General features: G+C 23.8%; 1 protein-coding gene across 5 annotated transcripts; it reads left to right on the top strand.

Moving 5' to 3' along the window:
• The first annotated feature begins 2439 nt into the window (after positions 1-2439).
• On the top strand, positions 2440-24930 carry LOC100213274 (rap1 GTPase-activating protein 1). 5 transcript variants are annotated; one of them, XM_065799255.1, is made up of 17 exons: positions 2440-2502; positions 6185-6325; positions 11230-11327; positions 15842-15874; positions 16667-16717; positions 19079-19147; positions 19507-19698; positions 21185-21379; positions 21629-21769; positions 21853-22025; positions 22238-22610; positions 22699-22983; positions 23222-23274; positions 23434-23668; positions 24203-24248; positions 24423-24508; positions 24581-24930. In XM_065799255.1, coding segments are annotated over exons 1-17 (2292 nt in total). In that variant the 5' UTR covers positions 2440-2501; the 3' UTR covers positions 24701-24930. The 5 variants fall into 5 exon arrangements, with proteins under 5 accessions (XP_065655327.1, XP_065655325.1, XP_065655326.1 ...); XM_065799253.1 differs by lacking the exon at positions 2440-2502 and adding an exon at positions 5270-5429; XM_065799254.1 differs by lacking the exon at positions 2440-2502 and adding an exon at positions 5288-5438.

Here is a 24930-nt window from a genome sequence, read left to right on the forward strand (position 1 = left end):
ATTTTTATACCTAAAAATAAAAATGTTTTTGTAATTTATACTATAAATTAGCAATTTTATTTTACAGGTTCAGTTATCAAAGATTTAGATGAAGTGTCAATGCACCTGACCTCCAGTTGTTCATTGATCAAATCTATAGGTAAATTTATATATATATATATATATATATATATATATATATATATATATATATATATATATATATATATATATATATATATATATATCAGGGGCGGATCCAGCTTTTTTTAGTCTTTGAGATAGCTAACTTCCAGATATGGAGCAAACACCAAAATGTTTATATGTTTATACTTATGTCAAATAAGGATGCTTTGCAAAAAATTGCGATGATTGGAGGCTGGGAACAAAAAACCCCCAAATTTTGTGCCCCCCTGCCCCAAACGTGAGAGCAACAAGTTGATGAAATATTTTTTGCATTTTTTTTAACTAGACTAATATTCATCGATAAATTTTAAATTTTATAGTAAAATATTTTAGCTTTAAAAAGTTATGACCATATAAAGTTTAAAACCCCTCAATTTGAGGGGGTTATAAATTTTATATAGTCATTATTTTTGAACACTGAAAGATAATACTATGAAACTTAAAATTTATCGATAAATATAAGTCTAGTTGAGAACAGTACAAAAAATATTTTATCAACTTGTTGCTCTCACGTTTGGGGCAGGGGGGGGGGGCACAAAATTTGGGTTTTTTTTGTTCCCAGCCTCCAATCATCGCAACTTTTTGCAAAGCATCCTTATTTGACATAAGTATAAACATATAAACATTTTGGTGTTTGCTCCATATCTGGAAGTTAGCTATCTCAAAGACTAAAAAAAGCTGGATCCGCCCCTGTATATATATATATATATATATATATATATATATATATATATATATATATATATATATAAACAAATTTTAAATGTATTTTATAAAATAGAGTGCTCAATGTTCTTAAAAGAACAGAGCAATTATGTATCAGCAGAAAATCACTTAACAAAATTTTTTTTTCATTTTACATTGTGTTTCATCAATAAAGACTAATCAGAAATGCTTTTACACTGTGTTTTATCAATAAAGACTCATCAATTCTGATGAGTCTTTATTAATGAAACTCAGTGTAAAATGAAAAAAATATTTTGTTAAGTGATTTTCTACTAATATATACCCCCCCCCCCTAAAGCTGTCATATAAGCATTTAAATTGACACATTTAGCAAGTTTTGAACTATAGTTGGCTAATTGCAAATATTGAGGACCTTTTTTTTGTGTGTGTGTGTCTCTAGTTGGCAAAAAATACATACAATCCCCCTCCCTTCCCCATGAGAGACCACTTCGGGACGGCTCTGTCTAACAGTTAAATTACCTTTTAAAAATTCAGCGTATTTTCGAAAAAATTTTATGGCCACCACGGATATGAAGGGCAAAGGTGGAAAAATATACTTAGAAACACAAATTTATATGGCTTTGTAAATATTTATAAGTTGTAACACCTTTCCATTCATTATATTCTTTTCAAGTTTGCCTTTTTTGATTTTTTTTAATATATTGTTTTTATTTACAGCTTCTTCTATTGTATTCAATGGTCCATTTCAAAAAGGTGATGGAAAAGAGAAGAAATTTGTGTAGATTTTATTCAATTATATGTAGATTATATTCAATTATTTGTAGATCTTATTCAATTATATGTAAATATATGTAATATTTAAATATATTTTTCAGTAAAACAACTTTTATCTCTTGCTTTAATAATACTATTTTAATTAAACTAAATTGAAAAAGTTCTAAATAGTCTAAGTATAGACTATGAGTAGATTTAATATCTGTAATATACCTTAGTAATGTAATAGAGAAGTGCAACAGCACTATTGGACATGCATACAACGTTTTGATGGTGATCTCAGTTTTTATCAACGGTTTCTGTGATTACAAAACGTTTTTTAACAGCCGGTTTAACGTTGATAAATCAACGTTAAAAACACTGTCATTGTCAACGTTGTTTCAACGTAAATTCAACGTTGTTGTAACGTTTTTTTGCGTCGAATCAACGTTGATATAACGTTTGAACCTAACATTGATTTAACGTTGATAAATCAACGTTGAAAAAAACTTTCATTCTAAATGTTAAATTAACGTAAATTCAACATAAGTTCAACGTTATTTGCCGGCTAGGTATATAAAATAAACAAATGCGTCAAACATGTGAAAATCGAATCAAGCGATAACTGCCATCAACACTGAATTTCAAAGATAAAACAAACAAATTTAAATTAGGTTCACTTAAAGCCAATAAGTCTGGTTAATTTTGTAAGAGGTAAGATTCAACAGTTTATTCACAAGACCACCATTCAAAAGTTTATTCACAAGACCACCACTGTTTAAAAAAGATAGATTTATAAAAATTAGATATTGGTAATGGTTTTTTGCGTTCAGCGGCGGTGATTAACTCTAAATTTGAAGCAAAGGGCTTCTAGTGTGGCGTCGACACCAAAAAAAAGTATTTTTCTTCTTCTTTTACTTTTAGCTCTTCAAAATTCATTTGACGTCGTGTTTGATTATGTTGTAGTTTCCTAACAAATATTTACCAGAAGTAGTAATATTAGTTTTTCTGGGAAATCCTCGTCGAGACAATTCACAGATTTTAATAATAGCAAGCTTAGTAGACATTAAATTTTTTTTAACCAGCCAATTGGTTTACTTTTAACAAGTAGTATAGAAAATATTAGTAGGTAAAAAACTATTGATCAAGATTGAACACTACAGATTGGACGAATTAATTTTGGCGATGCAAAAATAAAATTTTAATACCAATTTATTGTAGAAATATGGTAATACATGTAAAACATGATATGTTTGGATAAATTTGATTGACGAAACATAGATCAAATTCCCTATATATAATCTACAGTAATCTCAGTATTCTTATATTTAATCTACAGTACAGAAGTCAACCCATTGTTACACGGATTTTTAAATAAATGTCAATGAATGTCAATATAACATTTTGTTAAATTTTTCTGCCGTGCATAAAAAAAGCATTAAATGTTTTAAATTTTGATATGATTTAGTTTAAAGTGATTATTTGAAGAGACACACTTAATAACAAATTTAGGATCCGTTGGCGCCAGTCATCTATAAATCAATTGTTCTTGATTTTTTTTCAAATACTAATCCTGACAATATAAAAAATTCGAATATAAAAATAAGATATATATATATATATATATATATATATATATATATATATATATATATATATATATATATATATATATATATATATATATATATATATATATATATATATATATATATATATATATATATATATATATTACTCTTTTTTTTATATTCGAGTGCATTGTTATTATTTTATTTATTTTTCTTTTGTACACTGCATCCTAATTATCTAGGGTCTTGAGCCTGTCAATAAATTTGATTGATTGATTGTCACATACCATTAGAAGAAAATAGTTAAAAAATCAAAACTTAAAATATTTGTAAAAAATTACAATCAAATATTTTTTCTTTTTATATAGTCTAGAGAATAATAATCTACATTGTAGACTGTTTTTATGTTATCTCAGTATATGAACAATTTAGTTGTTAATTTGATAAGAATATAAAAAGCTGCATATGTATGAAAAATGAGTTGTTTTTTTTCAAATTTCAGCATACTTCTTTTCTACACAATTTTTTCATAAAATATTTAATCTGGCAAAAGCTACAAGCTAAACAAATATTGGAATACAGCAATGTTTGCTTTTTGTAAATTTTGATGTATTTCTGCTAAGTTTAAAAAAACCATTAAATTACATATTAAACAATGATATCTTTTGTTGTTGATATTAAATTTACACTTAGTTCATAAAACTATGAACTAAGTTCATATTATTTATGAAATCTTTTGTCTATTTTTTTTTTTTAATGTTTTGTGAAATGTTAGTTGTATAAAAAAATCTTTTACTAAAAATAAAAAAACAAATTATAATTAATAATTAAAAATGTAATTGGTAGTTAGACTTGCATTAATAACTGGTTGAAATAAAATATTGTTTAGTTTGTTGTTAAAGCAAATCTAGAATATTAAAATGTAAATAATATGTTAACTATATTTATTATGCGTAAATAAATTTGAATAATTATAATTAAAAATAAATATTAAATTTTAATAAAAATAATCACTTGTATATCATATGGTGTTTTTAGAATATGTAAAAGGTTAAAATATTTTTGAACTAAAATTTTTTAGATGTTCTTTTTTTTTTAATTATGTATCTATAATGACCTTTGATTTTGTTTTATGTAATATAAAATCAATAAAAAAAAGCCATCCAATCACACGGTTTATTTATACTTTTATGTAAACATTCAAAGATTAATGTAAATGCAAATGTAATTTAGATTAATGTAAATGCAAAGATTAATGCCAAACTAATATTTTAAGTTATTTTTAATTTTTTTCTTATAGTTTTATTGTAATGATTTTGAAATTCCTTTAAAAAATATTTAACAGATTTTTTAGTTGAATTTTTAAGCAGCTATATAAGGTTGAAAAGTATAAATATCAAGACTTTAATATTTAATTACATCAACAGGATATTATTGTATATTAATCATTTGTTTTCAAATTGCTTTATTGTTTGTGTAGGTGATCCAACTATTTTCTATTTTATGACAAGGAAGTTAATTAGAAAGTTTTTTGTTATATCATTAATTTTTAAAATGACTCTTTTATAACAGGTCTCCATCACTCTAACTTTTTTTATCCTAGCATGCTGAGTTTAAACTGATACATTTAAGTTTCAAAAAAAATTTTAAAATTAAAGTTCAAATTCAAATTATAGTTTTTGTTTATTAAAATAGTAAAAAAAAAAAAATTTAAAATTAAAATATCAAAAAGTTCAAATTTAAATTATAGCTTTTGTTTATTAAAATGGTAAAAAAAAAATTGTAAAATTAAAGTATCGCATTCCTGATTTATATTCTTTTTTATTATTATTCAAAGTTTTATTTTCTAAATTTATTTTACTTTTTATTTTCTGTTATTTATTTTCTAAGTTTACTCCAGTTATTAACTTAACTAATTATTAATTTTTTGTTTGTTTCTGTTTAGATATTCTATTGTGTTGGTTATTAATTTATATTTCTTAATATTACTTAAAATATGTCTTAATATCAATTGTATAATAATATTTATTTAAATGTCTTAATATTGTAATAAAATATGACTTATATGCCTTAATATTACTTAAAATACTTTTGTGTGTTTATTTTTATTGATAAGACAACTTTAAATATAGGTTGCAACACAAATTAATAATAATAAAAATAATAAAAGAAGTTAGTTTGGCATGCCCTATGTTAGTTGTGTACACAGTTGATTATTTTTATACGCACTTGTGAGAACTTTGTGAAACTCAAGTAATATTAGTAAAATGTTTTTTTTTTTGTTTGTTTGTTGTTTAATAAAGAAAAAATTATTTATTCATTTGCTTGATATTTTGTAATTAATTATATTGTTGATTATTGATAATTGGTATTTTTAACTGTTTTTTTTTTTTTTAATTTTTTTTTTAAATAGCAAATAAGTTTTTTTGTAATGAGTATTTTTGTACTCTTAAAAAGACATTTTAGGTGTAGACTTTTTTAATGTTTGTGTTAAAAAAAATAAAAGGTACAAAAAAGTATATAAGGTACAAAAGTTTGTGTTTAGGAGATAACAATTTTTTTTACACTATCTCACTATTCTCATGTACAAAGTTTTCTACTCTATAATTTTTAAACACATTTTTCTTTAACCCTGCAAATCAGCAAATCAAAACTTTTTTTACATATAAATTCCCAAAAAATTTTTTTTTTAAATACTGAGCATGGCTTTTTTATATATATAATATTTATAATATATATATATATATATATATATATATATATATATATATATATGTATATATATTATATTATAGTGTATTATATATATATATATATATATATATATATATATATATATATATATATATATATATATATATATATATATATATATGTATATATATATTATATTATAGTGTATTATATATATATATATATATATATATATATATATATATATATATATATATATATATATATATATATATTAGTTCTTATTTTTTTATTTTGTTGTACTTTTTGTATAGTGGATGTAAACTTTGCAAAGCGTTTGTCGTGCTACTTTCAAACAGAGGTACAACCTGAAAAGAAACAAGGAAAAATGAAAAAATCAAAATCTGACCAAATTTTGCAGCGATCTTTTTCTGGTATCTCTACCTTGTTACCTGGTAAGTTTTACTTTTTTAAAGTATAACTTACGCTTCATAAAATTAACACAATATTTTTATTAAATTTTTAATTTTAAATCAATAAAGTTTCATCCTATAAATTTTTTATGGAATTTATTGAGATTTTTTTTTAATAAAAAGGATTTTAATTTAAAGGATTGTTTCAGTGTTTATTAATTTAATAGTTACTTGCTCTTTTTTATCGTAAAAATTTTGTTCTTCTAAAAAAAGACCAGTACCAGACAATGTACCATTGTAACTGAAACTTAATTAGTTTTTTGCACTGAAACATAGTTAGATCGTTGCACTGAAACATAATTAGTTCTTTGCACTAAAACATAGTTAGTTTTTTGCACTAAAACATAGTTAGTTTGTTGCATTGAAACATAGTTCTTTGCACTGAAACATTGTTAGTTCATTGCACTGAAATATAATTAGTTCTTTGCACAAAAATGTAGTTAGTTTGTTGTACTGAAACATAGTTAGTTCTTTGCACCGAAACGTAGTTAGTTATTGGCACTGAAAACTTCTAAGTAAAAAGTTCTGATTTGTGTAAAAGTTAATCAAAGAATAAATGTCAACTTTTATTACCAATAATTATTTTCATTTTTATATATTACAAAATAAAAAATTCCTTCCTTGCAAGATTATCACATTTTCACAACTTTTTTTTAATGCTGAAAATAATGGTTTTTAGAGGTTAATAATATCTAAAAAAATGGCAAATTTCATTCCTTTGTACTTTGTAAATTCCATGTAATACTCCTTGACAGGCTTTGTAATACATAGTTGACAAAACTACTGTGCAGCACATACTCTTCCATAATAAAAACATACAATACAAAAAAAATAAAAATGAAAACACAAGTATAAATCACTAAAATCAATCCAACTTTACTTTAAGATAAAAAGAGTTTCTCTCAACTTAGGTTGAGTGAAAAAAAAATTATGCAATATGTTATGATGGTGATGTAATTATGGTATGGTGGTGATAGTCATGTAATTATGGTATGGCGGATGTTGGTGATATATACATTATTTTTAAAATGACAAATTAAACTAAATGTATAATTTTTATTGAAACAATTTACAATTTACAACTACTTACAACAATTTACAACTACTTACAACAGGTGTGTCCTTAGCTTTGATCTTTGCAATCCATAAAGAACACACTTTAAAGTTCTTTGAACTCATTGAGTTATGCAGTAGTAGAACAATGATATAGCACAGTGTATAGAAACAAGACCTTGCAACACATCCCCAGAATTTTTGTTGTTGTTATTTACTATCAGAAAACTCTTCGTTAAAAAATAACTTTTTTGCCCCTGGAGAGAAATTACACCTGGGAATTTTGTTGATCAAGATAGATAACTAAGAAGTATGGGACATACTCAAGTTTCTAATAAGTTGATAAATTATTGTTTTGAACAAGGATGACTTGCAAAATGTTTAAATGGTTAGAGTTAACCCAATCCTTTTACCAAACCTATCCTAGAAATACATTTTTTAAAATCCAAAAAAGCAAAAAAAAAATTTCATAAACTAGATTAAATTCATCAACAAAATTCATCAAAATATCTTAAAATTAAAATTCCCTTCATTTACCCCATGAATAACTTTGAATGGTTTTAACTTTTTTATTGAGAAGTTTTTTTAGTTAAATTTTGAAATCTATTGATGAATTTTGATATAGTTCTAAAAATATTGAACAGGTCTTAAAGGAGTTATACCCTGAGGCAGAATTAGGTTGAGTAGGGTTTGCTAAAATCATTTTATTACTGTAAAATTTTTTTAATGATTTTTAAGGTTTTGGATGAATTAGATTATTATTAATATTTTGATATCAATCAGTTTTACAATTCAACTGTTGTAATAGACACTAAACATTTACTATTATTATTATTATTATTATTATTATTAATTTTTTATCATATTTAAAAGTTAATTATCATATTCAAGACTCCATCCTTCATGTCAATGAATTCAATAATATGTTGCTTAAGTAAATGTAACCTCAAAGGAATTACAGCCTTTAAACAATAGAATTACAGCCTTGACATAAGTAGAGCTCAATTATTTTGCAAAATCTTACAACAAAACAGTCATAGACAATTTTTTCAAAATCCTTAAGTATTTGGCAGCATAAACCCCAAAACTCCAGTTTTGGGGTTTATGCTGCCAAATACTTAAGGATACTTAGAAAAAATAAATACTCCTGAAAAAATAAATACAGCTTAAAGCGGTCTATGTTTTTAAGCAGCTTATTGAAAGCATTCCCTTCCAATCAGTGCTGCCCAACGACTCTGAAGATGTTGTAGACAGATATTGGTTGACAAACTGCAACCCACACTCTTTGTTTTTAACCCACACACTTTGTTTTCAAACAAATTAATCACAATTTCATTTAAAGTTTTGTCTACAAAATCTCACAGTATATGTAGACTAAAGATATTTACAAATTCTGTTGTCATTTTATTTTTGTCCCTTGTTAATAAAGAGAGTTAAGCAACATTTGTGAACATTTTTGCTTTTTTAATTAATTTGTAATAGAATTTGCATTAATAATAGTCAGCTTTTTTAAAGTTAAGAGATAAGGTCATGTAAAACAGACAAGGGTGCTTTGATATTGCAGTTTGTTTTCCAACCATTTGAAGTTGAGATTTTTAGATACTGTGTAAACTAAAAAAGAAATATTTAATTTACCTAAAATTATCAGCAAATTATGGCAATTTTTAATCAGTGAAGTTAATTACTAACAATTAACAACAGCTAGGTGTCACTAATTGTTAATAATTGAAGTAGTAATAGTGACTAAACTCGAATAATAGTAATAACTGAATTCTGAAATTTCAATTTCAATTTTATTTTTGAAACTCTAAATACAGGGTGGGCATGATTTTGTGGTCTTTGAGAAAATCTCCTTTCTCCCACCCCACCCCACCCCATTTTCCCTAATGGTTTAGTTCCAAATAAACTTTTAAACTTTTGTTGTGTTATTAAACTATATATTAAAATTCATTGACAGATTTTTTTTTTATATTGAAAAATCTCCTTTAATTTAATATTTATGACTATAAAGTTTAAAATTCTCTTTGCTTACACCATGTAAAATTCTCTTTGCTTACTCCATGTAAATGAGGAGAAATTTAAACTTTACAGTCATAAATCTTAAGCAAAAGGGGATAAAATTTGTAATCTGTCAATGAACTTTGGTCTTTAAAAAAAAATTTATTAAAAAAAATTGTATAATTTTTGAAGACATATTTCTAGGAAAGGGTCACTTAGGGGTTGGGACAAGGTTAAGTTAGCTGCAATTATCTAACCATTTGCAAGTCATCCTCATCCAACACCATTATTTAATGATTTTCTAGAAATTTAAATAAGCCGCATTCTTCTTGGTTACCTATCTTGAACAACAAAATTTCCTCTCAGGCTTCTGTTGAAAGATGTTGTTTTTTACATTTTTGAAACAAGGAAAGTTTTTGATGATAAATAAAAGTTTTTTGAGGGATGTTTTGCAAGGTCTTAGAGCATATTACTATTGCTTTGTAGGCAAAAGGTTAAAGCAAAAATTGAAAACCTACCATGTCCATGGCAATACCATGCTCAACTTGTTTCTCCATTCAGTGGGCTTGTTTACCAAGTTTGTTGAGTCATAAAAATGAGAGAAGTAGGAACTATATTTAAGAAATAGTAATAAAATAAAAAAGTTTAAATTTAATTTTAAAATGTAGTAGCCTTCTGACTGTTTTAGTTTTCATGGCATTAAAAAATAAATAAGTTTGCAAAATGCAATTGTTTTGCAAACTTATTTATTTTTTAATGCCATGTCACTGATATTTTTTGTAGTGCTTGAGATTAAATTTTAAATATACAAATGGCTAACAACTTGTCAATTTAAATATAAATTATTTTGTCCTGCAACAGTTGTTTTATTTTTAACTGAGTACCCTTTTAGTATTATATTTATATAAATATGAATCTAAATATTACTTTATTATAATACAAAGTTATTATAAAAATAGTAAAAAAAATATAAAACTGTTTTAAAGGCATGGTTATTGCAACAAAAACAACAACAAAGCGCAAATTGAAATATGTTTTTAATTGGATTGGGCTGACTGATATTATTAAAATATAATAAAGTTAAAGTCTCTAAATTATTATAATAAAATATAAAACTATTAAACTGATAAAATATGAAATTATTACACTCTGAATTATTGCATAATAATTTTTATTTTATGTAATGAATTATATATTGATTAAAATGAATAATATAAATTTGTCTCAATTCAAGCAAAATAAACAAATATAATGACAATTAAATGTTCTACTAAAAAATAAAATATAAACACTTTTATTGTGGAATTTTTAACTGTTGTAATAGTTCTTAAAATTTTGGCATTCTATTACAATAAGAAAATATAAAACATTTTTTATGAGCAGTAAAAACTTTTATAGCTCTTTGTCAAATTTTTTATCAAATAAGTAAGTGTAAAAACACTATATAAATATATATATATATATATATATATATATATATATATATATATATATATATATATATATATATATATATATATATATATATATATATATATATATATATATATATATATATATATATATATTGGGTGGCGCCCAAATATGGTTGGCGCTGTAGAAAACGTTCTAGAATAGCCCTAGCATACCTGTATGTAGCATACCACACATATATATATACATATATATGTGTGTGTGTTTGTATGTATATATATATATATATATATATATATATTTATACTATTATTAGTATAAATGCATTAGAAATTTCTAAATAGACTTATACATATGTTTTAATAATTGTTTTATTATTTTATTACATATATAGATATATATATATATTTAATTATTTTTAGCCCGTTCTACATCAGCATCAGATAGTTTAAGTCCTAAAGATTGTACTGTTAAAAAGTTTGATAAAATAAAAAAGCTACCTATTTTTGATCTTGAACAGGTTGTTTTTTTTATTTTCAAGTTTTATTTATATTTTTTATTTTTAAAGTAATGTATAATGTGTTTTTGTTTTTATATATATATATATATATATATATATATATATATATATATACATATATACATATATACATTTAAGTATATATGTACATATATATATATATATATATATATATATATATATATATATATATATATATATATATATATATATATATATATATATATATATATATATAGATATATATATATATATATTCATATATGTGTATATACATATAAATGTATATACATATATATGCATATATATATATACATATAAGTGTATATGTACATATATATATACATTCATATATATGTATATACATATATATGCATATATATATATATATATATATATATATATATATATATATATGTATATATATATATATATGTATATATATATTTAGTCACCTCCCCAAGGCCAAGAAGGCCACTACTGGTGAGGAGGCTACTTGTGATTATAACCCTCTCTCAATTCTATTACTCCGAAACACAAACCTTAACGAACAAAGCTGCTGTGCGGAGAAACAAGTTGAGCGTGGTACTACCAGGGACGTGGTGGAAATCAAACTCGCAACCTCTCATTTATGAAGGGACCGTTCTACCACTACACCACTATTGCATACTACATACATATACTACCATATATGTATATATATGTGTGTGTGTGTGTGTGTGTGTGTGTGTGTGTGTGTGTGTGTGTGTGTGTGTGTGTGTGTGTGTGAATGTGTGTTGAAGTGAATTTTAATGATTTAAGTCAGCCTTTGCAATCTCTTTTTATATGTTAAATGTAATAATTTTAAGGTCTCGTTCTACTGTTGATTGTTCTAATGTATAATGAGTTCAATCTGACTGTGTCATTATGTATGAGTGTGTTAACTTGTAAATACATCCAAGATGCATTTATTGATGTTAAAAGATATCAGCTGCTTTGAGTGCCCAGTCAGCAGTCCCATCTATGTCAACTTGAAGGAGGGTTGCATTATGCAGCAATTTAATAAGTTTAATGATATTTTTACCATCATGAACATAAAGTTTAGTATGGTTTTCTCTGGCAAAATCCTGCATCCTACTGCCAGTCACTGGGACTCACTTAAATGTTATTCTGTTTAATATTACTCTCTGTGTACAAGTTAATCATTTTAGCAGAGAGCTTATAGCAACAATGGCTTATGTCATTAATGCCATAAGCACTCAATTTATGCTTAGTAGAAAATTTTGTATAATTATTTATTTTTTGTAAATAATCATTGGTGGGGAACCCAAGTTGGTTGTCTTATATTAGTAAGTCACAACCTTAAAGTAGATTTTGACACATCTTTATGAGCAAAACCATTGAGCTTTGGATATTAGATTTTGTTTTGTATCAAATTTTGTTTTATGATCATGTATAAAAGTCTCCATTACTTTGCAGACTTTAGACCTTAGTTTTGTTGATGTCTGTAATTTGATGGTTGAAGTTAACTCCTTTTCAAAAAATTGGTATAACATCAGATTTTTTACAAATCTAGAATGCTACCTGTAGATATAGATTAATTTTAGATTAAAGGATTGAAAAAGATGTTGTACACTTTCCATCATACTAATGTTATTTTTATCAAGCTGGCATATGGTTTGAGTGCATAGATCAAGCTGACATGGTTGGTGTACATAGATCAAGCGACATATAGTTTGTGTGCATAGATCAAAGCTGATATATGGTTTGTGTGCACAGATCAAGCTGACATAATGTTTGTGTGCATTGATAAAGCTGACATATGGTTTGTGTGCATAGATAAAAAAAAGACATTCTTCTTGTTCAATTTCAAACATTGTCATTAAATAATTTTTTATTATTATGCATATTTCATCTTTTTTGTAGTTTTTAAGCCATTTGTTGTTTCTTGGCTTCCTATTTTTTTATGTGCTTGTAGTTTGCTGCAAACATGTAAGTGTTGACGCTTTGGGTTATTCTTAGATGCATAAGTACTTCTTCATATGATAGTATAGCTTTTTATCATTTTTAAACTAGTTAAAAATATAAAATTGGATGAGTATGACGGTCTGGAGCAATGTATTGAGCCATAGCTTATTTTTTACTTTTGCTGCTGCTTTGACCTTCTGTGTAACCCATGGCTCTGTTTTTTTAAGTGAAACTATTGTTGATGATGTTTTTCCTGTAATGGATTTTTTAGATATTGTAAATTATTGTTAGCTACCTGACCTTCAAACAAATTTAGCCATGTTGTTTGAGGCTTTTTTGGCCACTTATAACTTTCCAAATCACTTTTGGCGGCTGCCACTAATGGCCCATTAAGTATCCGATGAGCAAAACTACAGTGGACCACTAAAAATGTCTATATTGGTCCACTACAATAATGTCTACTGGGTACTTCATTCTATATGATGAAATCAATTGTATTTTTTTCAAATAGAAATAAACAAGTTGTTCTCAAAAAGGTTCCTCCAGATAAAATGGGGATGTGGAAGTATTGGTGCTATTTCTTTTAGAGAGAAAGCCAATATATCAGTAATAACACAATTTACATGTTTTTGCGAAGTATAGCAGATGATCTTCTAAGAATTTTATGAACCTATTTGGATCATCTCTAATAACCAAGTTAAGTGTTGGTGATGGCTCGATGTAACTTAAATGATGATTAACTAAAAACATTATTAGCTGTGTTAAGTCGTTATCTTCTAAACATATATATTTATATATATATATATATATATATATATATATATATATATATATATATATATATATATATATATATATATATATATATATATATATATATATATGAATATGGAAATGACTTGAAACTTTCCAGAAGTGTGTAATACTATCATATAATTTAGTATACAGAAGTAACGGCAAGTCTTAAATTTTTTTTCGAAAATTTACTCTACATAGCATGATGATGTTTACTTTTTACCTCTTCTGAACAAAACAACTTTGTCAGAGTTGAAGTTTCACAAGCATTTCTATGTTTTTTTTATATCGTGATGGTCATAACCTTAATGATCATGACAAAAAATCAAATACTGAAAAACCCCAAATAAAGCAATCAATGATGTAAGATAAAAAGTATAAATGAATATTAAAAACGTGTAAATTATGTTAAAAAAATGCACTATAACATTATTAAAGTACTCAATTATAGCTTTATGATATGATTTTTAACACATTAACCCAAAAAAATGTCAAAACATGTTTATATAACCCTTACAATTTAAAAACATGCTAATGAATTATAAAATGATTTTTTTTAATAACTTTTTTTGTTCAAAAGTATTTTTAAATAGTTAAAAAAATATGGAGTTTAGTATATGTTTTTATTACTTTTTTGCTCTTTTTTTATTTTCCTCATTCTCCCGGAGTAGCCCATTTTTTTATTTTGTTTCAAATAAATACACACAGAGTTTTTTTTCCAGAAAAATTTTTTTTATTGTTATTTTTTCTTTTGCAATAATACAAGTTATATCTGTATAGTACCTGCCCAAACCTTCAGTTTTTGTATGTACTGAAGCCCTCAAAGTTTGCTAGATGTACTGAAGCTCCTTCCTCCTTCCACACCCCACAAATAGCTATTTCAGTACTTTTCATAAAATAGCTTATTCATTCGGATGTTATTCATTTTGAGATTTTCTCAGTTTGATTTTTAGTTAGAGCATATCTAGGCTAAAAACTTTTTATGTGAGGAAAAAATCAACCACTGAAGCACAAGTCAAAGAAAATTTCATCCTTGTCTGGAACATAAAAAATTCATTAAATTTTTTTCATCTTTGTCTGGAGCATAAGAAATTTATTAAATTTGTTTCATCCTTGTCTGGAACATAAGAAATTCATTAAATTTTGTAACTAAAATTTCTTTATCATCATTTAATAAGCTTTTTGAATTTTTGATTTGAACATAATAAAAGTTAAATTAGGAAATAATAATAAAAGTTAAATTAGGAAATAAATAATAAAAGTTAAATTAGGAAATTATATGTTATAAATTCTTCTTTTGAATGGACTATTTTATATATTATAATAGACATTTTTCTTATACTTCCAATATATTTTTAATTCATTTTAAACTTGATTTTAAAATTATAAAAATCTAAAAAATATTTTAATTTTTTTTATTCACATTTTTTATAGATATAAAAGATTACTGAGAAAAATATTTATTTACATAAGAAAGTTTTTTTTATTTAAGTGTTGTACTATATACTTCTTTTTAGTATAATTTTTTTTTAATCTGAATTTTTTGTTCTATTTTTATAACTAAGGTGCTGTTTATCTATTGTTTTATTTAGTTTTACTTTTGTTTAGTTTTATTTTATTACAATATTTCCTGTCAAACAATTGACATCTGTTAAAGTAAACACTGCAATGTTATTCTGAAAAAAGTTTATTAAAAAGTTGTACTATTATTTTTAACAATGTTTAAAAGTTATATACACAAAATAAAAAATTTTTTTTCTAACTTTTTCTAGGATAAATTTTTAGATCAAGTTCTCCAATTTCAGGTCAGCATTACTTTTTTATCGGACGTCATGAAATATTTTTTATTTGAATGATGTTTTGTCAACATTAGTTGTTATATTATCAAATGTAATTTGTTTTGTTGGGAAAAAATTATATATATATATATACAACTTTTTTTTTATCAGTCAATTTCAGTAGTAATCTTTGTGGTCTCTTGATTTTTATATCTTCTAATGGATTTCAGTAATAATTTAAAATATTTTTGTTTGTTTTAATTTATTTTCTATGTATAGAAACTGGTATACTACATGTGATTAATGTTTTTAAGTAAATACATTAAATAAACATAAATAAATAAACATAGAGTTTTGTTTCTGTTCAGGCGCTATTTATCATTTTATCAGTTATTGTTGTGTATACATGTTATCTAAGTGTTACCTAGAATATAAAATAAGATATTTTTATTTACAATTTATAAATATATTCAATAAGAAAAGAGGTGATATCATGTAATATCCCATTATTTATTTTGATATTGTTATTTTTTTAAGTAGAAACCAATGTTCCATTAACTCTAAAAAGTAAAAATATATAATGGGAAAACAAAATTTTCACTTACAAAAAAATGATGTAAGAAATGTTTAATTTTTCTGTTAAACACCTCTTTCTTTTCCCAACATTTTGTTCATACTTTATTTTTTTTATTTTTTTTTTACACTTTTTCAAACACCTGTTTTTAACACCTCATCATTTTATGAAACAATTTGATCAGTAATTTTATCAAAAATATAAAAAGAAGTAAGCTTCTTCTAAAAAATTCTTTTATTCTGTAGGGTGGCAGACTCGATGAACAAAGAACTTCTATGCCACCATTACTTTTGAAAGTAAGTCAAAGTTACTTCATTTTGTGCATAAAGACTGTGCACTAGGTGTTGTATTTTATGTCTGTTATAAACTAATATTTGCTTTATTTTATAAGATACCTACCAATTGTTCATATGGTAGTATAAATTATTTTAATTTGAATATAGTTATCATAATTGTCTTTTTAAAACCAAAAAAAAAAAAAAAAACGCAATAAAAAGCAACAGATTTTTAGATCTTTAAATCTATTTTATATATTTATTGTTAATTTAAAAATAATCAAGTTGAACCAGATTTATAGTGAAGATTTTTTAATAAAAATACTTTTAATTTTATATTTATTGCAGATTTGGTTTTGCATCTTGCCAGTAGTCTATGTTGCACATTGTTTAAATGATGAAATAAAAACTTTATTTTAGTTTTAAAACCTTATTTGAGTTTCTCACTGTGTTTTCCTCTACTAACAAAATGTTTAATTTTATTTTCTAAATTATTTTAACTTAATGCAAATAAATATAATAGTAAATATTTAAAATTTTTTAAATAAGCATAAGATTATTGTGTGTTATGTATATGTATATATATATATATATATATATATATATATATATATATATATATATATATATATATATATATATATATATATATATATATATATATAATATTTTATATATATATTTTTAGAATTCTGTTACAATTAGCTATATTTTTATATTTGTAAATTTATTAAAAATAAAGAAAAAGTTATTGTTCTAAAATCCATTTTCTAAGCATTGAATAACAAGAATAAATGAAATTTCCATGTTTATTGTAAGTTTAATAAATTGTATTTGATGTTGATAAATAAATACAAAATCTTAATATATAAATTTATCAGTTTATTTTTACTTTTTAATTTTTAATTAGTTGATTAATATAATATACTGATAAACTATATTGAATCTGGACTTATAATACATTAATTAAATTATATAACATATTGAGTTTAGTTCCTGAAGTATTTTTATCATCTTTTAAAACTATTTTATTTTGTTAAATTTCTACAGTAATATTATATGAATAAAACAAAACAAATATTGTTGATATCATATCATAGTTTTTATCTAGTAGTTGACTTGAATGATTTGCCATTTTAATGTAGGTTTAAATATTTACTTGTATAATCAAGTTTAGTATAACTCAATATTATTATGCTGGTACTTTTATGATTTTGAATTGAAAATATTTTTACCTTATGATTGAATTGAAAATATTTTTCTGATGATGACAAAAGTTCGTCGTTAGACTAAGTGGTTGACTTTTATACTTGGTATTTGATTTTTTAATTATTGTAAGAAATTTAAAGTAATTTGACTAAAAACTTTTTGAAATCAAATTAAAATAAATATTAAAGGACATTTTTATATCTAATTTCTAAAAACTATTGGAGTCAAATATTAATTCACTCAATTTGGTTGAAATTTCTAGTTATAAAAACCTGAAAATCTAATGGAACAAGTTATAATTTGAATTATTCTGTATTAATTTATCTTATGTATTTGTAGTTTATTCAAATACTATTTTTATTTAATCACTTTTTTCACTTTTTTTCTATTTTTATCCAATCATTATTTTTATTTAATCATTATTTTCAATATATTTAGTTGTTATGTCAGTTATTATTATATTAATATGTCAGTGTTCATTATGTTTCTTTTTAAACCTTAAAAGTATTAAAAATAATTATTTTTATGTTTGCAATAAAATCATAGATTAAAATTTAAATAGTTTGAAATGTTAATGTAGTTATTACCATAAATAGTTATAAAGACACTTAATGGTTATTAACAAATGCCATAAGGCATTTATGTTGCATTTATATTAAAAACATTTTGTTTATAATAAATAAAGTTATAAATATTAAACAATTTGTAAGTTCATAAGTAAAAAATATTTATGCTTTTGTTTTAAAAAAACCAAAGGCATTTTTTTGAAATCAGTTTTTATTTTTATGTCAATTATGAATACTAATTTTCCAATTGTCGTAGATATTTTAATACAAAAAGGAATTAAGCAATCCAGTTGTACAATACCATGATAATCTCTAATGCTATTGTGATTTTGTTAAGTAGCATTTACTTGATGTTTTTTTAATGGTGGATTTTTGTGATTTTTCGGTTTTGTATATATTATTTGTCTACAATACTTACTTTTTCCATTTAAGTTTTTTTATCCACTTTTACTTATTTATTTTTTTTTATGTATGTTTATATGTATTATATATATATATATATATATATATATATATATATATATATATATATATATATATATATATATATATATATATACATATATAAATTTATTTAGAAAATGTTTTCTTGTATAATTTATTACAGCATCAGCAATTAAACATGGAAATTAAATCACCAACTGTCAGTTGTGATGAAGATAATTTTGTTAAGCAGGTTTTAAGTATTTTTAAATAGTAATATAAATAGAAGTAATTGTAGATTGTTTAAAATGTTAAAATTTTTTTTTTACTATTTGTTATACAATAGCACTATTATTGACTTGAACACAGTTACTTTAATTCTAATAAAGTTAAAAAATTTTTAATTTTCAGTTAAAATATGAAGTATTAATATTTCTAAATTTTTATAATATTTATTAATATGCTCATGTATAAAAGGCTATTTGTAATTTTGTTAGTTAAAAATTTTTGCTTTAATATTTAATTTTCTTTTTAAAATAACATTTAATTTAAGTTATCAATTTCGTTTTTTTGTTGCATTGTATTTGCTTTATTTTAAAATTATTTTGTTAGGCTCTTGAAAGAGGACCACCATATCCAATGGTTTTGCTTCCAGCAAATGGAGAATATTGGATGGAGGGTAATAGCCATGTTTCACTCAGAAATGCAGATAAATATCCTATATTTCCAACGATAGATATGACTAAATGTAACCTAACTGAAAATGATTCTGTCTATAACTACAGAAAATGTTTTTTTGGAAAGGTGAAGTAAAATTTATATTTTATATGTTTGATATAGTTATATATATACATATATATATATACATATATATATATATATATATATATATATATATATATATATATATATATATATATATATATATATATATATATATATATATATATATATATATATATATATATATATATATATATATATATATATATATATATATATAAATGGTGATATATATGGCATATATAATTAGCTGTACTAATAGATATGCAAGATTATTAATGCTTATGGATATGATATGCAAGATTATATATCTTTAATAGTTGCTAATAGATATACATGCTATAAAACATAGATGCTAGAGCCTATTGCATAATATATATTTTAGATATGTATTTTTTTATATGATATACTGTTGACAAGTTTTTATGTGTTTGGTAACAAGATATTTATTTGAGTTATGAGTATTAATTTTATGACATGTTGCAAAGGTGAAACAAGTAACATTTATGTTGCAAAGGTGAAACAAGTAACAAGTTATTATTTATTTTAATCATGTTATGTAAATCAGTTGTAAATATTGCATTTACAGTTTACTTAAAAAGTAAAAAATTCTTATACTATTATATCTTTATAGTTATCCATGTGTTTATAAAGATATATTATATAAAAATCTTAGTTATTCAGTAATTACCTCAATTACATTAAAAAAAAGTTAACTTTTTACAGGTGATGTTACATGGTGATGACTAGGTCCCTGATTTAGTTTTGAAAAATTTAGATATATTTTTCATTTAATTATAATTGATAAAAAGTAGTTAAAAAAATTTTTTTTTCTAGAAGTTTTAGATAATGAAGGTGTTATAGAAGTTTGTTTTAAATCTTTAATTTGATTATTAATTGTATTGTTGTTGTTTTTTTGTCATGTTTTTTTGTTATTTTATTTACAAGTTTTAAAATCAGATAATCGAATAAAAATTTTCAGCCTTCTTTTTCTCGAAGATATTTTAACATTTTTAACTAAGTTTATTATTATTATTATATTTTTTTTGTCTGTTAACTTAAGAATGATATAGTAAAAATGAATAATTAGATTGTATTTTTGGTTTAAATTTATAATATTAATTATATGAATACTAATATTATTATATTAATTATATTAGTTTGTATGCATAATATACTTGTAAAAAAACATTTAGAAGGTTCTAATGGCTATATAAAATTGACAGAATACCGTGCAGATGATGCATGTAATGCTTGTAGTGTGTGTATGCATGTTTATAAATTATTTATTTTAGTGAAATATTTATTTGCACAAGTTCAGTATTTTATTGACAACTCTAATATCTGCAATTTGGTGTGTTTTAATGATGATCAATTTGCTTGTTTAGCATCCATAATTATGTAGATAATTTATACTCCTTACCAAAACCCTGATTTGTTTATTGATTTAATGGGATTTTTTTGAATAAATAATTTTTTTTAAAATGAAACTGATGAAATTTGTTAGGAACATATAAATTTTGCTGCAATTGATGGAAAACATGGAGAAGTGTTGTTGTCAGTTGCCTTCAATAAAGCTGTAAAAAATGAAGATGAAGATCATTACAATGTCATTTTACGGTTGAAAGATAAAAGCATTTGTGAAGTTGTTAAAGCTAGTCAATTTGATAGTGATATGCCAGGACCAAGAGATTTTTTAAAGGTAAATAATAATCTTTAAATTAATTTCAAATATTTTGAATATGGTTATTTTATAAATTTGTGTAAATCATTTATTTTATGTTTCATTATGATAATTATTGTATCTATGTTATTCACAAAAACTTTTGAATTATCAAAGAAATTTGTTAAACTTAATAATTTATTAGTTATAAATAAGTTATGCTATAGTTGTGCTGTAAATATTCTATAAATTTACAAACAGGATAATATATAGAATTTTGGTGTTTAGATTTTATTGAATGATGATGTTGATGTTGAACGGTTCCATCCAATTGCATATCCTCGAGCTAGTGAAGAAACTATGAAGTTTGATGAACATTCAGTAACCAACTGCTATAAAATTGGTGTCATTTATCAGAAGTTTGGTCAGGTAAGAAATTTTAACTTGAAAAAATTTTTTATTTGGTCAAAGATGAATTTTTTATTTAAATTATTTTTAAATTATTTGTTAAGGTCAATGAGAATGAGTTTCTGCAAAATCAAGATGACAGCACAGCTTTTCGAGAGTTTCTAGACATGATGGGAACCTGTATAGAACTTAAGGATTTTCCTAAATATCGCGGCGGTTTAGACACAAAAGCTGGCTTCAGTGGTAACCATTCTTACTATACCGAATATCAAGACAAGTAAGTAACTTTGTAAAAGTGCATTTTTTTAATTTTAAAATTATTCAAGTTACTTTTATTTTGTTTTAAAACAGCATAAAAGTAACTTAGATGATTTTAAAAAAGTAAAAATTGTTTTAAAAGATGTGGCCTTTCGCTTTATTTTAGATAATGAGGCCAACTGCTATTTTTTTTTCCTGCTAAGTTATTTTTTTTAATTGTATTACTTTTAGAGAAATTATGTTTCATGTTTCAACGCTGCTACCATTTTGTTCAAGAGACACACAAAATATTGGTCGTAAGCGTCACATTGGCAATGATGTTGTTTCCATTATATTTCAAGATCAAAATACTCCATTTAACCCATCATCCATAAGATCACATTTTCTTCATGTTTTCATTGTTGTGCAAGTTGAGGAGGCAAATACTGCTTCTACCTATTATAAGGTATCAGTTGTAGCAAAAGGAGGAGTTCCAAAGTTTTCTCCTGTATTACCTTATCCTTCTATATTTAAAAAAGGACCAGAATTTCGAGAATTTCTGCTCACAAAAATTTTAAACGCAGAAGCAGCTGCTATTAAAAGTGAAAATTTCTTAAAGCTTTCAGTAAGTGTAAATAAGTCTTTATAATTAATTTTTTTCTTCGAGTTATTGTATAAAAATCAGTGACCAATCAAAATGTTTTGTATATTAGAGGCGTACTAGGACTACACTTTTTCAAAAACTTGTCAGTGATATGATTTCAAAAAATGAAAAGCTATTGTCAGATGAATTTGCTTCATCACCTTCTGTTAGTTTTGCTCCTTTGAAAAATTCAGGTTTACTATCTTCTTTTCGCTCAGCAATTCGAAATAGTTCTCGTGCAAGAAGTATTTCTTCGTCTTCTTCTGGTTCACTATCATCATCAAAGTTATCAGGAGTATCTTTGTCTTTAAATGACATCAGTTTTATTAATTCTTGTGACAAGAAAGATGGCTTGGTAAGATTTGGAGTTCTTACAAAGATTTTCTTAATTACTTAATAATTTTTTTGTTATTTTTGTTATTTGTATAAAACTTTTATATTCTTCAATAACTTGTCTAAAAACTATTCTTCATATAAGGTATTTTACATAAGTATTTAAATCAATTTTATATAAATGAATTTTAAATATTTTGCTAAAGTATAATATTTTGACTTAGTACAATTAATAATTTTTAGATAAAATAAATTTTTAGATAAAAAAATTGCAAACAAAGGAAGATAGAAAAAAAGTGAAAAAAGAGAAAAAGTAATAAATGTTTTTGTTGTATAAACATTTCATAAGTTATAGATGGTTAAACATCTGTTGTTGCTAAGTTATATTGTTATTTTCTGCCAAAATTGCAGTTGCTAAGACATGATACACATGAGAATGTTTTTAATGAACCAAATATCTAATGCTTTTTAGTAACCATTGTCAGCCTTCTGCACATAAGCAAATTATAAATCAAGACTCTACGGAAAAAAGTTACAGCTTCACTCCTCTATTGCAAACCAAAGAAGACCACACGAAAGATCAACAAAGCAAGTCAATTTCTCGTTTTTTTAAAAATGAGTTATTTGATGTTATTGATTTAAATAATTCTTTAAATGTTCCAAATTCACTACCGCAACATATATCAAGTGATCATTATAATCCAATGGTATGTATTAACATTAAACCCAACATACTGTAATACACATATACATATATATGTATGTGTGTATAAATACATATATACATATATATGTGTGTATGCAGTTGTATCTATTTTTAGTCAATAAATCTTTTTTAACACAGGAATATTTTAATGCTTCTGTAAATGCGTTTGTCCTCGTAAATACATTTAGTTGCAATTTACAAATTGTAAATAAAATTTTTTCCATAAATTGTTATTTTTTCATTTTTTTTTTCGTAATTGGTAGTCGAAAACATTAAACTGTAGACAAAAAAACTTTAAACCCTTTAAGTTACCTAAAAGAAAATCATTTTGTTACCTAAAGTAACTTGAAATCTTTAAAAGTTACCTAAAAGAAAGTCATTTTTTACCTAAGAATTCTTTGAGAGATATTCAAAATAAAAGGTTCTCTAATTTTTACAGGACCTTAAATAAGGTTTCAGAAATCCTAACAGTTAATTTAAAATCTTAACTTCATGTATTTTCATGTTATCTCCAAAAAAAAGTTTTTGTTTTCAGGGTTTATCTGCTGCGGATATTAAAGCTGAAAGTAACAATAACAGTTGTAAGAGTATTATATATTTCTGGCAGGTTTTTTTAATCCTTGTTTCTATCTTATTATTTGATATAATTTGTATATATTTATTTACTATATATTAGTTATATACTATATATTACTTATTTACTTTTTATATATTTTTACATTTAGTTTAATAAATGTATCTTTTGTTTTATTTAGCTCATAATTTGACTGAAATTGAGATGTTAAAGGACGAAATTAAAACGCTGAAAGCTGAAAAACTTGAATTGTTAAGACAGAACTATGTGAGTCTTGCATTTTTTCGTATTTTTTTGCTTTTCTTTTTTTTTTACTTATAGGGTTTGTATTTGCTTTAGGCGGAAGAAACAAAAAAGTTATACCAACAAAAATGCACGGCAAATGGCGAGTTAATATCTTCACAAATTTATCCTAAAAAGTTTTCTCTTAAAAGTCCGACAATTCCTGAATATGTTTAGCTTGAATTTTTAACATACTTGAATGTTTATGTTTCATAACATTAACCCTCGAATTACGAATTTCGCAAAACTTAAAATTCTCTTTCTAGCAAAATAAAACATGGAACAGGTTTAAAATAACGGGAAAGAGTTTTGTGTCTTACTCAAACTAATAAATCCATATAAAAAAAGTATTGAATATAAAGTGTGTGTATTTTGTTTATAAATAAAATAAATTATAGTTTTTTAAA

Source organism: Hydra vulgaris, chromosome 06 (genome assembly GCF_038396675.1).
Source record: "Hydra vulgaris chromosome 06, alternate assembly HydraT2T_AEP".
Taxonomy (NCBI): Eukaryota; Metazoa; Cnidaria; class Hydrozoa; order Anthoathecata; family Hydridae; genus Hydra; species Hydra vulgaris.